This window comes from Dreissena polymorpha, chromosome 7 (assembly GCF_020536995.1).
Source record: "Dreissena polymorpha isolate Duluth1 chromosome 7, UMN_Dpol_1.0, whole genome shotgun sequence".
In the NCBI taxonomy this organism is placed as follows: domain Eukaryota; kingdom Metazoa; phylum Mollusca; class Bivalvia; order Myida; family Dreissenidae; genus Dreissena; species Dreissena polymorpha.
The window spans coordinates 30,197,155-30,214,192 of NC_068361.1; the positions used below are offsets into that span (position 1 = coordinate 30,197,155).

Consider the following 17,038-nt stretch of genomic DNA (forward strand, 5'->3'; position numbering starts at 1 on the left):
TTGAACATATATTAGCATATGTGTTGCTGACTACGACAGTGCGAAGGGTTAAACCGTGACCGGTTGTATGTGAATCTTACATACGCCACAAAAATGTCGTCAAATCTTACAAATTCATGTATTTAAATTTAGCCTCTAAAATTAAATTATACACAAAGCATGCTTGCTCTATCCGAAGTTCGAACCGCAGGTCTTTGAATCAAACGTCTAAATGTATACTCTTCACAAGTCTTCAAGAAGTACATTATTCTAATCATTTTTTTTCAATTAGCGCATTTTTTGATTTCATATTGTGATACAAGTAAAACTATATTAAGTTTAAGCATTCCATCTCGAAATCACAAGTGTTGCTTTATTCATTTATGCGTGTTTCTTAAACGAAATCACACGTGTTTCAGTCCGTACACACCCGATACGACTCGAGTGATATGGAACGCCAAAACTGCCTTTTGTTGCACAAGACTGACATGTTTGGTTAAGTTGACATTCTGTTGGGTTAAGTTTACATTATGTTGGGTTCATTTGACATTATGCTGGGTTAAGGCGACAGTATCTTGGTTAAGTTGGCATTATGTTGGGTTCATTCGAGATTATGTTAGGTTAAGGCGAGATACAGATAATAGTCATATTTATTCTCTTCAATTTTATAGATAGGAACAGCAGTGAGATAGAGATAGGAACAGCAGTGAGATAGAGATAGGAACAGCAGTGAGATAGAGATAGGAACAGCAGTGAGATAGAGATAGGAACAGCAGTGAGATAGAGATAGGAACAGCAGTGAGATAGAGATAGGAACAGCAGTGAGATAGAGATAGGAACAGCAGTGAGATAGAGATAGGAACAGCAGTGAGATAGAGATAGGAACAGCAGTGAGATAGAGATAGGAACAGCAGTGAGATAGAGATAGGAACAGCAGTGAGATAGAGAGGACTGGATTTTTGTTTAGCAGAGACTTTCAATAAACAAATATTTACATTATAAACAGCAAGTGTCATCCTTGATAAGCCTATGGGGATTGTACAGGCTAATTGTGGATGCCACTTTATGCACATGCATTTAGCTTGATTTTCCAGGGGCACAGCTTTGTCATTGTAACGTAGTTCAGCGGAAGTGGTAACGTTCGAATACATGTAACTGGCTGCGCGCAGTGATTTTACATCAAGTTCAAAATATAGGAAACAGAACAGAACAGACATTTTATTTTAACTTATACATAAGTACATCGTCTTAATACAAACAGTATAAAAATATAAGGGCATATAGTCGCTGAACGTGTTAAAGGGCAAAACGCAGCATGGCAAGACGTTGGAGTTATTAATTAACGAGAAATGCTTGTCGTTCCAAACGGAGTAGTCTACCGGTTTGTACTACATGTTTGTTTACTAAAATATGTCAACGAACCGGTATCGCCATTCGACCGTTAGCGATGCGTAACGAGGCATTGCGAAAACTAAATAAAAGACCATTCAATGGATTACTTAAATCCGCGTCAACAGTGACAAACACTAACACTTTATTTACTCAAGTGCACGGGAAGTTCATCAAACTGTCATGAAGTTGTGTGAATAACAAACCGGAAATAACCAACCTCTTGTCAAGAGTGTGACAACTCGCCTTTTGTTTGATGGATATCAACACTCGATGTAGTCATGTGGAGGTTAATTGTAAAGTTTTTTAACATGTTTTAAAAAAGTTAAGAATAAAAATAATTTGAAAGTAATGTATTACAGGGCATGGATACTGATGACCATATGTGAGTAAATAAATATATATATACACTGTATATATATATATTATAAAATTTAATAATAACAAATGGGTTGATTAGCATGATGAGTCACATGGTATACGTAAAATAATCCATTTTTTGTTTTAGTTTATATTCTTTTAAGATTAACAGCATAGTAGCGGATTGCAACCCTTCCACATAAATACTTTTAACAAAAGTAATTATTTGTTGTGTTCCTACCACTGTCATGTATTATGTTTGATAGTTTTACACTATAACTGTACATGTATTATAACTTTGTTTCACGTGACCTTGTGATATGTATATAATAATATTGTTAAGACTGACTATGAACTATGTAAAAATCGTCATAAATATACGAATCGCGTTTGGAGAAAACTGGGCTTTATGCATGTGCGTGTAGTGGCGTTCAAGATTAGCCTGTGCATTGCGCACAGGCTAATCAGGAACGACACTTTCCGCCATAACTGGATTTTCGTGTAGAAGAGACTTCCTTTAAACGAAATATACTATACAAGCGGAAAGTGTCGTCCCTGATTAGCCTGTGTGGACTGCACAGGCTAATCTGGGATGATCCCAAAGGGCCAGGTAAGATGCGTATTTGCGTAAAATACGCATGAAACCAATGGAAATACGCATGACTTAACACTTTGTTGAGTACAATAATTACGGATTACGTATTGTGTGCAATTTTAATGCGTATTAGCCGTTTATACATGCATATAAATTCCTGTAAACATGACTGGTTCGCGTCATTGTGTCCACACCGGTAAAACATAGTGACATGACCATCTATGTATAGAATGTGGTTTCCGACCTACTTTACTCCTCAGTCAGAACGGTAATATTTCATTTTGACCCACGATAAAGGCCGATGTTGACACAACGGGCTCCCCGCTGCATTGTTGAGAATTGATATACGCTTATGGTGAAAACATTTGACATCACATTCGATAAAACCCGAATCGCCCAACTTCAAGCATTTAATTTTTGCTATCAGTTCATCTCTTGTGTGGCACTATGTAAAACCCTTTTTCCTTCAAGCACTTTTTAAAATGGCGGTCGAAATACACATATAATAAACAAGTTTTGTGGGCCAAGCTTAGAAGATTTTGATCGTGGCTGTGCAGTGTGTGCAAAACAGTGGCTTGCCAAATCAAGACGAAAAAAAAAGATAAATGGCTGCTTATAAGCCATGGGCAAAACACAACAACAGAACAACTGTTAAATAAAACAAAAGTGATTGCTTTATTGTGTACAAGACTGCTTGTTATAGCGAGTTAACACTACATGTACATTTTATTATTAATTCTGATCCTTTGGACATAAATACTCCTTAACATTATTGGATTTTGATTTTTACTCATCAATTAAAAATTTCATGAGTGAAATACCCCTCATCTGAAAAAATTATCTGGAGCTCTGCATGATGACACTTTACGCACATGCATTATGCCCCGTTTTCTCAGAACGCGTCTCATATGTTCTTTAATTTATTATAAACACATGTTTTTATAGGCGCTTACACAAGATGACTGAGATTAGTGAGTTGCTTCACAAATAAAGCTAGTTGGTCAAGATTTTGTACCCTTCATTGTATATTACATTCCCGTTGTGATATCTTATCATTGGTCATTAATAAGATAAAAGAATTACGTATTATATTGCATATACATTATGCATAGGTACAAAATAACAACACCCGGTACTTCATTTTTATTATCAATTTAATATAATTAGAAGTAAGAACTATTATACTTCTTGAGTTATTGCATCGTTGAACTTAAGTTAATAAATATGTAATATAATGTTGACAATTAAGTTATTAAACATAATTATTGACACTCCGCATACCAATTTTCATTACTGTAACAGTCCCCGAATCAAGCTTATTTAAGAATGATATTTCACAAGGTATTGAGACCTTTTTCGCCTGATATTCTTATCATTGCTAAAGAAAGTAAAAAAAAAGAACAATGGCAGTAAATGTGTCGCTTTAACATGTAACTCATGTCTAGGTCTTACTCGCTTTACTAGGCTCAAGTGTCGTCACCATGGCTTCCGGCGTGTCGCCCCAGAAACTCCTAAAACGTCGAGGAGAGCCGGCCACTTTGATGTGCCTGTATCAGGGAATGGAAGCCTCAACAACGGTAAAGGACCGGGCTTCTGAAATGTGTTCTTTTACTTTGTGTCTGTTAAACAAGTACTATATTGCATAAACCTACTTCAACAAAGGTTATTGGATCTGTGCTCTGAAATGTGTCCATTTACTTTGTATAAGTATTATGATCATATGAGTCGTGTTCTGAGAAAACTGGGCTTAATGCATGTGTGTAAAGTGTCGTCCCAGATTAGCCTGTGCAGTCCGCACAGGCTAATCAGGGACGACACTTTCCGCCTTAACTTGATTTTCGGTAAGGAGGGACTTCCTTGAAACTAAAAATACCATAAAGCGGAAAGTGTCGTCTCTGATTAGCCTGTGCGGACTGTGCAGGCTTATCTGGGCCGACACTTTACGCACATGAATTAAACCCAGTTTTCTTAGAACGCGACTCATATTATCATTGATTTGCTTGTTTTAAGGATTGAATGCATCGACAACAGTTATAGGATCGGTCTTTTGAATTACATTAATTTACTTTGTGTCTATTTAAAAAGGAGTATTAAATATACCGGTACGCGGAATTTTGAAATAGCAAAAAAATGTCATGAATGGTAATTTATTCTCTATACATTTTATTACATCCAGCAGTTAAGCCTGAACGCAGTGCACTTATATGTCAAATTATATGTAGCTCGCAGACTATGCTATATTTTGGTTGATGCAACACATGTGGTTGGAAGATAGAAAAGTCGTGTTAGATATTGAAATCACAATGTGCTCTTTTTATCAATTAAGTCCTTTGTGTATTGTCCTGAGAAAATTGGGTTAAATGCATGTGCGTAAAGTGTCGCAGTCTGCACAGGCTAATCAGGGACAACACTTTCCGCTTTATGGTATTTTTAGTTTCAATGAAGTCCCTCCTTACTGAAAATCAAATGTAGGCGGAAAGTATCATCCCTGATTAGCCTGTGCGGACTGCACAGGCTAATCTGGGGCGACACTTAACGCACATGCATTTAGCCCAATTTTCTCAGAACAATACACAAAGGACTTAATTGATAAAAAGTGGCGTGACTCTGTTTGGACATTAAATCCCGAGCGAGTACATGTATGCTATATAATTTATTCTTTAACTACATATTGTTATATACCTCCTTAAAAAGTCATTCCGATGACATCCTTATTGAATATTGGTTTTATCAAGTTTTCATTGAGTGGCCACTGAGTTTTTCAAAACTCATCGTATTTTCTAAATACCTTGTGATTGTTCAATTGCAGATTCGCTGGAAGTCTTCAAAAGAGGGACTGTTGACGAATGGAATTATTGTTTACAAGAACACGGTATGATAAAATGAGTACTCAGTGAGCGTATTGTTTTTGAAATGTGTCTGAACAAAAATTGGCATAATGCATGTGCGTAAAGTGTCGTCCCAGATTAGCCTGTGCAGTCCGCACAGGCTTACCAGGGACGACACTTTTTGCTTTTATGACTTTTTCGTTAAAATGAATTTTTCATTTAGTAAAAATCCAATTTGGGCGGAAAGTGTCGTCCCTGATTAGCCTGTGGAGACTGCACAGGCTAATCTGGGACGACACTTAACGCACATACATTATGCCAAGTTTTGTCAGAACGCGACTAAAATTACCGCACATCGCTTTTATCACCTTCATTATCGTCACCATCATCATTTTCTTATCCGTTCTGATTCTCCTCCTCCCCCTCCTCATCCTCTTCCTCTTCGTCATCATGATCATTATTATCGTAATAATTATAATCATCAACAACAACATCAACGACACGATCATCAATAGCAGCAGCATCACACACATTCAGTTGTTGTATAACATGTTTGCTTAGGTACTCACTTATTAAATAACTTATTAATAAAAGTACTCAATGTGCGTTTTAACCCTTACAGTGCGGGAACCGGATTTTGAAGGCCTTTGCAAACAGTTTGGATCCAGATGAGACGCCACAGAACGTGGCGTCTCATCAGGATCCAAATTGTTTGCTATTCTGATAGTGTTCTTTGAAAAAAATCGAAGAAAATGCTAATTTTAGAAATTCAGCAGAAGACATTTTAGCAGACGACAAATTTCCCAGCATGCAAAGGGTTAATGACACTCTCCTACAGCATATTATATCCGGCAGTTATTGGTACATGTGCGGCATACATGTGTCTGATTCTTTACATGCACCGACTCATGTATGTAATGCGACGTGGTTTATGTTTTGCAGTTGTATATTTTATAATATGTGCAATTATCGATAGTTATTTACTTTATTACTTGTACATTTTGTATTCGTTTTGTTGGATTAACACGCTGTATTAAAATATAGAAGTATCCTTTGTCCAACTATAACACGCCTCATAGGCGGCAAAATGGAGGACGGTATAAAAAAAACATCGATGGAGTATTCCGAATTTTATTCTACGACTAACAGTGTTAAATAGTTCACTTAGACGGTATGAAATTGCAGGCACTCAGGTCTTAAAAATAATCGTATTAATGTTGATGGAAAATACTCAGTGAACACGTGACCGCTCTGAGTCAATCCGATCGCACCATTGATGTTAAAGGTGCAAAATTACTGTTTCAGAACAACTTGGAAGTTCAGAAACCGACTCAGAACGACTGGAACCTGATCATTAAAAAGGTTGACGACGCCTTTGCAGGAGATTATACGTGTGAGACAAGCACTGGATTTGTAATTGCTAGATGGACTTTGGAAATAGTCGGTATGGTAGTTTTGGTAAATAATAATTTAAATTTCCGTTTGATTTTCCTTTGAAATAGTGAACGCCACCCAGTGCATTGACCTTTCTGAGGAGTTTATCTCGGTTTTGTTCATGTTTGAGTGTTTGTCCTTCGTGCTTTTGTGCCGTGTGGTACTGTCTGGCAATTAAATATACTACTCAAAATTTGCTAAGGATCACTTTTTATAGTATGTTTAATTTGAGGTTCACCCATAGCTAGATTCACCCAGCTTCACGCATCAATGAAAACTCAATACATAAAAATCAAAGCAAACTCTAACATGCTAATATCAAAACCTGCAAAATAACAATTTAAATAAAATTAAATTGAAGATAATGTGAAAATAAAAAGTGATCCTTAGCAAATTTTGAGAAGTATGATTGCCATAAACAAAGAACCTCGTGTTATACTGTAATAAGGTTTTTGTTCTGACGGTTTGTTAATTCATGTATTTAAAATATGATTTGTGTACTCATTGTAAAGCGTTCACTGCACTCATACATATTTTCCATTTAAAAAAGACTTTACTTTCAATAGATAAACTTTGTGTTTGAATGCGCTGTTTAAAGTTTGTTTTAACAAATTGTTTTATAATTATGGTAACAATATGTGTTTTTGTAATGGATTACTAGATATCAAAAACATACACGACGTGGTTATCTGAAATGCGAAGTATAAATGTTGACTGGTCTAATGAAAATTGTACAATTATTACATTTTTTTATCAAAAGTATGCATTGTAAAATCACCAAGGGCTACTTCTTTTATTTTGTGTGGCTTTACGAGACCTTGGTGAACATATTTCAATTCAATAGTTTCAGGTGTAACTGAAATGTTTATCCGTGTGACCTTGGTAAACATATTTCAATTCAATAGGTCCATGTGTAACTGATGTATTTATCCGTGTGAGGTGAGGCTTTCAAGGTAATGATGATATTGGTTGCCGTGTGTTTTCAGATGGTCCCAAGATTATCCATGAAAGTTCGTCTCCAGATCACGTGACGTTCCCAGAAGAAAGCTCGCCTGAACTGCTATGCAAGTTCTCTGGTGTTCCTAAACCTACAGTGCGCTGGTACCGGGTGTTGACGGACGTCGTAGGTATGGCGAGACTTGAGATGACATTTAAACAGTACTACATTAAAACGTCATAACGTGCTTGGTGTGGCCGTATACATATAAAATAATGCATTTTACGTTCGATATTTTAAAAATTGAATCTCTTTCCTAACAAATTTATAACTGTATACACTTTTTTGTTTTAATATTGTGATTTGGCACTCAAGTACAAACTATTTTCCCCCCTCTCAAAAATTTGTCTTTAATTCCCGCTTGAAAATTTGACATATAATAATAATTTCTTTTAAAGTGTGTGACAAATACAATTGTGCATGCCATTTTGGCTGTGTACAAAAGATGCATTCAGCAAGGACAATAGTGTAGGGAAGAACATGCTATAGCAAGTAAGTCTGGGTGTGTTTCCTCTTTGTCTCGGCAGACACGGGGATAACTGGAGAGAAACTTCGTTTCCCGGATGTGACACGTTACGCGTCTGGAAGTTACACTTGCGTGGGCACGAACAAAGTTAGCAGCTTCAACTACACGATTGACCTAAAGGTGACATGTGAGTTACGCTTGATATGTTTAACTTTAAAACTGCGTTCCATTACTGTGAAATACAAAATATTACTAACACGAGCATCGTTGCAAAACAGTAAATTAGTTCACATCTTAAATCTTCAGCGCTACAACTTTTGATGTCATTATACTCAACTATGGAGACAGTCTTTGAAGAAATCACCCCAAAACGGGGTGCATCGCTTTGAACAGCCATATCTTTATCAACTGTGCAGCGATTTTCACGATCTCGGTCTTATTTAACGCAGAACTGAATTTCCTTTCTGGAAATTTATATATCTTGCAATATTTTTACAAATGCTTGGTCAACTTGTAAGAAATAACACGATACACAACTCGCATGACCCAGTTTACAATGAATATTCTGCGTTGAATAAGACCGAGATCGTGAAAATCGCTGCACAATTGATGAAGATATGGCTGTTCAAAGCGATGCACCCCGTTTTGGGGTGATTTTGAGTTGCATACCTTGTTATATATATATATATATATATATATATTTGATAGTGATTTTTTTTTCAGAAAAGTTATTTTTTCGTTATAATGTGATTATTTATCATTCAAAATGATGTTTTCACTAATTGATATCATAGCCACACGCTAACCACCTGTGATCTGGGACGAAGCTTTACGCACATGCATTAAGGCCCCTTTTCACAGCAGTTCAATTAGGTTTTGCTATGTCTTCCAGTCCCCGTTGAAGTAGATGTGATGAAGGAAGAAATATCTGCCAGAAAGGGGGAAGTTGTCTCCCTTGTTTGTGTGGTGCAGGGACAGCCGATACCGAAAGCTTACTGGACAAATCCAAATGGCGACAAGATAATCAATAATTGGCAATTCGAGGTAATATTTATTGACAGAAAGAAAGAAACATCGTCGTTGGTGGGTTATTGTTGTACCAACATCATATATTACTAGAAATTAATAATATCATCGTGCGGTTTGAAATATTAAATATTTGGCCGGTAATTGACATGACGCCTTATCAGTGATCGCTCCGCCCACTTAATCACGTGGCTCAGCGGGAAGAAAACCTAGACAAGCTAACACCAAAATGGCTTCTTGGCCTATAGACTGCATATAGATTTACGCGATATTCCGGATGATTTTATCGACTTGTTTAACACCATATTACACTTGTAAAGGGGTTGATGCCATTTAGTTATTCTGCAAATGAAAAAAAAATATGATTAAAGAGAACATCAGCTATTTATAACGGCACATTAAACACACTCTCAAACGCTTGCGCGCTTACCGAAATCGAACCCGTTATTATGTGTCATGGTGGTATAAAAAAATTGCAATAAATTAACACTTCACCGGTATTTACACGTGTTATTAACAAAATTATTACCGAAACATTCCCCCCTTCCCGTGTATTTGACACGAAATAGCGCTTTATAACTGGGAATTCGGTGAAGTTTTACGCGCTTTCTGACGCCGGGTGGGTACCTTAATCCCACATGTTATTGCGTATAAAAGTGATATTAATAATATTAAACATTGCTTATGGGACATTTATCAATCACTATTTAATTGAAAGTGAAGACAGCACAATAAGTTTGGTCATTGTCATATATAAAGTAGCGCTGTATGAAGGGGTATTCAGTAAAGCTACCTGTATCAGACGATGGCGCAGGTACCGACTTCTCCAAAGTTAGTTATATCAGTAATAATAAATCTTATTATGTGGCATTTATCGATTCGATTCTAGTAAAATAGAAACATATTATCGTTTTCACTTGTTTCTGACACACACAAAACTCGATTTATAACGGGGATTTCGTTAAGTTACGCAAAGTTGGTACCAATCTTCTCTATTATTCTACAAGCACACGTGATATAATTCATACTTAATAATGCGTAGTTATTTCTCACATAACAATTCCAGTTTTTTAAATAAATAAATGCTCCATAAGGGTGATCTCGGTAATTCTATACATTGAAGCTTCCACTTGCTCTTGTCAAGACCGCATTTCCGCGTTTGAAATGGTATATATTTAATTAATCTAACTTATGGATACCGAATGTCAGAGTTACATAAAACCTATTTACACCGTTTTTGCCTTATTTCATTTCCGCTTTTTTTTTCGGACAAATCAAACGAAACTCGTTGAAAAAAATGAGAACTAGGCATTCGATCTCAAAGGTGGTTTAAAAGCGTTCATTGGTGACATCACATGTCAGCACATGTGTAGATACCGTTTTTAATATAATATATCACGAGTCACCTTCTAATAACATGTATAATGGCAATAAAGTGCATTACTATCAGAGTAATAAAACACAGCACAAATTAGGCTTCATGCTGGGTTTTATTTCTCTTTAAGTAATGCAGATGAACCTCGCTTCTGTATATTAATGACCTAGTAACTGATAAAACTATTTTTTTTAAAACGTGAAATATTATGTGATAATCAGTTCGATAACATAAACTATTAAAATCTGCTAGTATATCCGATAAAAATATATTATAATTGTCTTTGACAGTGTTGACATTCAGTTGTTTGTGGTGACGACCGCATGCATTTATACATCTCTTACACTTCTCAAGATCTCTTTTCGGCTTTGGAAACGATATGAATTAAATGTCACCAACTAATCTTTCAGGATATCGATTGTCCGAGTTACATAGTCCCCAACGACACTTTTTAACCATTTTTAATCGTTTTTTAAAGAGGAAAACAAAAGAAACTCGTTGGAATAAAAGTGAACCTAAACATGTAGCTTGTCTAGAAAATGGCGGACAGGTCGTTGCTAACGAGTGCGCCCGATTAATCGATCGCTGATGGGTGGATCAATTCTAGTGGGCGGAGCGATCATAGATAAGGCGTCATGTCAATTGATGTAACAACATCCTTTATAAGTTGTACCGTAAGGAATAGATCATACATAATGTTATAATCTTAAATTCATCACATTTGTTTCAAATGAATATATTCAATAAACAATTGTATATTCATCTATGTCATGTGTACGTGTAATTTATAATAATAAAAAATATGTTTACAATACCGTAAAAACGCCATGACGAAAACAATCGTATGCATTTCCTTATGTACTAGGTGGTCGAGGAAGGTGACGGCGATAATCCGGTGAGGTTTGTAACGGCCACGTCCAAACCTGGCGCCCTTGGATTCCACGACTTTGGGGACTATACCTGTGTAGGAGATGGCGACAGCAACACAGCTACGAAAGTGACACAGCTGAAGCTATCAAGTGGTGAGCGGTGCATGTATATAAAGTATTATATTCTTTAACCCTTTGCATGCTGGGAAATTTGTCATCTGCTAAAATGTTGTCTGCTGAATTTCTAAAATTAGCATTTTCTTCTTTTTTTTCCAAAGCATACTGTCAGAATAGCAAACAGTTTGGATCCTGATGAGACGCCACGTTCTGTGGTGTCTCATCTGGATCCAAACTGTTTGCAAAGGCCTTTAAAACTAGGTTCCAGCACTGAAAGAGTTAAGCGGGTTGTAATTCTTAATTGATTACACGTCTATTATTATAAAGCCTGCCGTATGTTATTTTATAGAGTCAAATATGTGAATGTCAGATTCATAAACTCGTGGTGTTAAATGTGTTCTTGTTTGACAGCAATATTCGTGTAAATACCATTAAATATATTTCTTACGAATATAAAGACGCAAACAATGTTTACAGAATGTTATTTAGTCGCACTGGGAAACGGGGCTAAATGCACGTCCGTGAAGTGTCGTTCCAGATTAGCCCGTGCAGTCGGCACAGGCTAATCAGGAACGACACTTTTCGCCTTTATTGGATCTTTGTCATGAAGAGTCTTCCCTTAAACGAAAACAACCATTAAATCGGAAAGCGTGCTACCGTATAAGCCTGTTAGAAACGCACAGGCGTATATGGGACGAAACTTTACGCACATGCATTACACCCCTTTTTCACAGAGCGAGGCTCAATTATACAGTACTTGTTACACTTACATTGCAGATCCGGCGAGTGGTGTGATCTTCTACAACTAAGCGAGGAATTCTTTACTGACCTTCATGGTTCCATCGCAAGACAGTGGTCATCTACATTTCAGACATGAACACGGTGCGAACAAATGAAGACCATTGGAAACCTCGTGCAGCAATATACAAGATAGTTAACAAATGAATTAACATCATCGTGGACTTTTGTTTTGAATAAAAAAAATGCTTTACTATGCGATAATTTAAAATAGATTAAATAATATAATATTATATTATTTCGATTAGTGTGTTACAATCAAGGAATTGTTTAAAATAAAGTGGGGAAGCTTATATGTCAATGATGACTTTTTTTGCATCATTTTGTATTCGGACACATTTTATTAGAATAAAAGATTTTCATATTCTCTATTTGTTTGCTAGTAAATATAATTTGCTTAAAATATTATAAACTAATAACAATAGAAAGAAAAATGTTGAATACAAAACATTGCCTTATCCGGAATTCGAACTCGATATCATTGTATTCAAAAGCTTCTGCGCTACTACCTCTGTGCCACGCATTCTGTATTGTAGATATGAGCTGTGCTCTGTGAAAAGGGGTTTTAATTTGCGTACAGTGTCGTCCTAGTTTAACCTGTGCAGTCCGCACAGGCTAATCAGGGACGACATTTTCCGCTTGTATGGTATATGTAATGTACAGAAAGACTTTTCTTAGCAAAAATCCAGTTTAGGAGGAAAGTGTCGTCCCTGAATAGCCTCTGCGGACTGCACAGGCTAATCTGGGACGCCACTGTACGCACATGTCAGTTGTCAAAAAAGTTGCAACAGATTCAAAGGAATGTATACAGTGTGTTTTAACAAGCGAAATAACACTCCTGACTAAGAAACATATCAAAATTGTTGGCTTATTAATCGCTAATAATATTTCCTAATAGGTGACATAATGAAGCGTTTTTAATTTTCAATTTTTATTATATACCTGCTTTATGTTTCCAAAACATACAAGTTGTATCAATCGGTAAAAAACAACTGCACAAAAATAATTCCCGTATTTTTCTACTCGCTAGTTTTCCACTTCCGTATTACCATACAAGCCGGACTACTTTTAATGACGTCACTTTGAATGCAAAAAATTATAAGAGCATTCTTGGTAAATTGTGAATGATAAAACTCTTTTTTTTACTTAAATGATTGAAAGTTGTACATAATAAAAGGAATATTACGAAAGTCAATTGTTACAAGTGTTTGTATCAGTCTCGTGGCTTGCGCTATTTCGTATCACACTCGAGCCTCCGCCCCTCGTGAGATACGTCATCACTCAAGCCACTCGACTGATACAAACACATGGAACAATTGACTAGCGTAATATCCCGTATGTATCGTTTTCCTCAGTGATATGGAGAATACGTATATAACATTAAACATGCGTGCATTAAACAAATCGTTTATAATTAAATATCGTCATCACTCTGTGAAAAGGTAGTTAAATGCATGTGCGACAAGCCTCGCCTTTTCCTACGCGATATCAGCCTCGTCTGATATCACATCATATAGTCACCAATCATATGTTCCTTTATATCACGCCATCTACAAAATATTCTTCTCTCATTGGCTGTTTGACGTCACATGCTCACCCCATATATTCTATATGGTGTCAGTAGACTATATGGGGCAGTAGAAACTATATAGGGCAGTAGAAACTATATGGGGCAGAAGAAGCATTGAAATTTGTTAATTTGATGAGATGAGATGGAAAGTAGTTTGCGTGATATAATCGTTACAGGGTTAGTTACTGTCCCCGTGACTAATAATATATATCTACAATACCCGATACAATCAGTCCATTCATGTTCATGAAATTTACGCCAGTGATCCAAGTAGTTTGTCAATGATTTAATACATATAACATCGGCTGTTATGTATACTTACTTGTGGCGTCAGTATTTTAATATGGAATGTTTTCAATGCATTCAATCGCCAAAACAAATCGTAATAACCGTTATAAATCGTAACTCAATCCTTAAAATGGTAGTATTGGCACGTTCGGGATTACATCGGTAGATGGTATCCAAAGTTAGACTGTACTCAAAGGATCAATATAAAGAGATATCTTTATCAGACTCCAAATTATTATATCATTAATTATTGAATCTTTTTTTGCAGATTTGAATTTATATGAGTATGTGCACGGATATATTGAAAGTAGTCCAAAATGTCACGTGGTATATTAGAGATCGATGTACGCATGTAAATCGTAAGCTGGTGTAGAACTTCTATCTTCCATCATGCGTCATACGTAGCAAAATTGTATTGTTCATATTAGACAAATAATGTATTCGTTTCGACAGGTTACAAAACAGTATATTTCATAGTGAACTTTTATCGACATGCTTGGTATCAGGTTGCAATCACAACACAGAGTACACTTGTTTGTAAAATAATATTTTATTACTCACCAATCTTAAAAATACGTATCTACAATGCTTGCAACAACATAGAATGTATAAACCATTAACTATTCACTATCTCCAATAAATAACACACACTCCGCCCTATTGCAACACTGAGGATGTTATCTAGTGATAGTCGAGATGACGATGTCTATTCCGATACAAGTATTTTTCGCTGTTTATACCCGTTATTACTTTTGTTTAACCCTTTGCATGCTGGGAAATTTGTCGTCTGCTAAAATGTCGTCTGCTGAATTTCTAAAATAAGCATTTTCTTCATTTTTTTTCAAAGAATACTATCAGAAAAGCAAACAGTTTGGATCCAGATGAGACGCCACGTTCTGTGGCGTCTCATCTGGATCCAAACTGTTTGCAAAGGCCTTTAAAATTCGGTTCCCGCACTGAAAGGGTTAACTTTCAAATGTCGCTCACTTTCCAGCCATATCAGTAAAACAGGGATTAGCGTTTATTTTGAATCCATATTCGCTTTATTCGACTGAACTCTATAAGAATTTTTAGCGGGAGTTGTAATTGTATGATCCCTCTAAGAAAATTTGTATCGAGTAAAGTCGAGTTATAGAGCGATTATTTATACGAAATAAACGCTTATTACAATCTTGCTGATATGGCTGGAAAGTGAGCGGCATTAAAAAAAGTAATGAATGGTATAATACGACGAAAAATACCCGTCTCGGCACGGACGTCGCCATCTTAACTATAACGTTAATACCCCTCCAAACACTTTACTAACAATCTTAACACGTTTTTGTTCCAAACATCACGTCACTTACAAAACCACAATTTCTACAGCAAGCGTGGTCATGTAATACAAATACTGCAAACAGAACAGCACAAAACAACACTTCTTATAAGCAAGTTACCATTAAATCAACATAAATGATCACATTTAATTAAGTAAGTTACTATTACGACCATAAGTACGCTAACATCAATTTACCACACATTTATGCTGTGACCACGTATGGCTTCGTACACAGTCAAATCAACATTTCCTCATATTAGAGCTTTATGCTAAGGTGGGCTATAGCTCATTATTTTATCTCACACAATGATCTTAAATCTTGATTTACTCGGACGTTATGTGCCTGTTATTGGACTTGATGGGTATGTTTGATTGGTTTACACATTTGAAAAGCTATGGATTTAAATTTGGAAGGACCGATCCATCAACGGTTCTTGGCAGGCCTACATGTCCGTACGCGTGGATATAAAACCCATAACATTGACGTAATACTTAAGAACTCTACAAGCATACATTTCACGCTTGAATTTGTCTTAACCCTTTGCATGCTGGGAAATTAGTCGTCTGCTAAAATGTCGTCTGTTGAATTCCTAAAATTAGCATTTTCTTCGATTTTTTTTCAAAGAATACTATCAGAATAGCAAACAGTTTGGATCCAGATGAGACGCCACGTTCTGTGGCGTCTCATCTGGATCCAAACTGTTTGCAAAGGCCTTTAAAATTCGGTTCCCGCACTGAAAGGGTTAAGTTTGGTCAAACCGTGTGGGGCTGCCAAGCTGATCACTATTATGTCATAGGGTCTACTGACTTCTTCGAAAGGGACATAATATTTAACCATCAAGCAAAATTTATTTTGCCAACAAACTCTTTTCAGTTTGTTATTAATAAATAAAGTCTCTTAATTAATAAACTAAGTAAGGTCATTTTTGGATTCACATTAAATTCTGTTTTAATATTGTTACCATACTATATAATGTCAATAGTCTGTTGTTGTTTTTTCAATAAAGAAACGTATCTAATGACATCATATGTGATCAAATAATGACAAAACATAACATTTCTCAAACAAACATTGATGACCTGATCTAAGGTTAAAACTTTGATTAAACCACATCTGAACACATTAAGGTCGCTAGAATCATGTACTTGATATTGTCAGAAATGGTAAACAGCTTTAAATTCAAATGCAATAAAACACTAATTTTTTTAATTTTATTTCGGAAAATTAAATGATGGCCGTGATTTGTTAAGTTTAGGAAATTTGAAAAACAAAAAAAATTCTTTCTGGCACACATAATGAAAGAGAGCCGTACTCTGTGCCAATGGGGTCAACCCTTTCCCACTTAGATGCAAAGTGAAAATCGCTTTGAGCAAACTGCATAAAACCAGAACAGCCTGTGAATAACTCGCAGTCTGTTCAGGTTTTATGCTATTTGCTGCTCATCAGTATCTAAGGGTTGGAAATGAAGCCTTGTAAATGTGAATATAGTAAAAAAGGGTCTTTAATTAAATTTAACTTTCTTAGGGACCACAAATGCATGAAAATACGCATCTACGTGGTAAAGAGTTAAATGCATGTGCGTTAAGTGTTGTCCCAGATAAGCCTCTTGAGTCTGTACAGGCTAATAA

The 17,038-nt window shown here is 36.0% G+C and overlaps 1 protein-coding gene across 2 annotated transcripts; it reads left to right on the top strand.

Moving 5' to 3' along the window:
• The first annotated feature begins 1,130 nt into the window (after positions 1–1,130).
• LOC127839458 (hemicentin-2-like) lies at positions 1,131–12,600 on the top strand. 2 transcript variants are annotated; one of them, XM_052367834.1, is made up of 9 exons: positions 1,131–1,753; positions 3,788–3,900; positions 5,133–5,195; positions 6,457–6,595; positions 7,572–7,712; positions 8,110–8,235; positions 8,941–9,092; positions 11,315–11,471; positions 12,213–12,600. In XM_052367834.1, the coding sequence occupies exons 1-9, from the start codon at positions 1,720–1,722 to the stop codon at positions 12,242–12,244; spliced, it is 957 nt and encodes a 318-aa protein (XP_052223794.1). In that variant the 5' UTR covers positions 1,131–1,719; the 3' UTR covers positions 12,245–12,600. The 2 variants fall into 2 exon arrangements, with proteins under 2 accessions (XP_052223794.1, XP_052223795.1); XM_052367835.1 differs by having other exon boundaries at positions 1,131–1,657.
• The last annotated feature ends 4,438 nt before the right edge of the window (positions 12,601–17,038 follow it).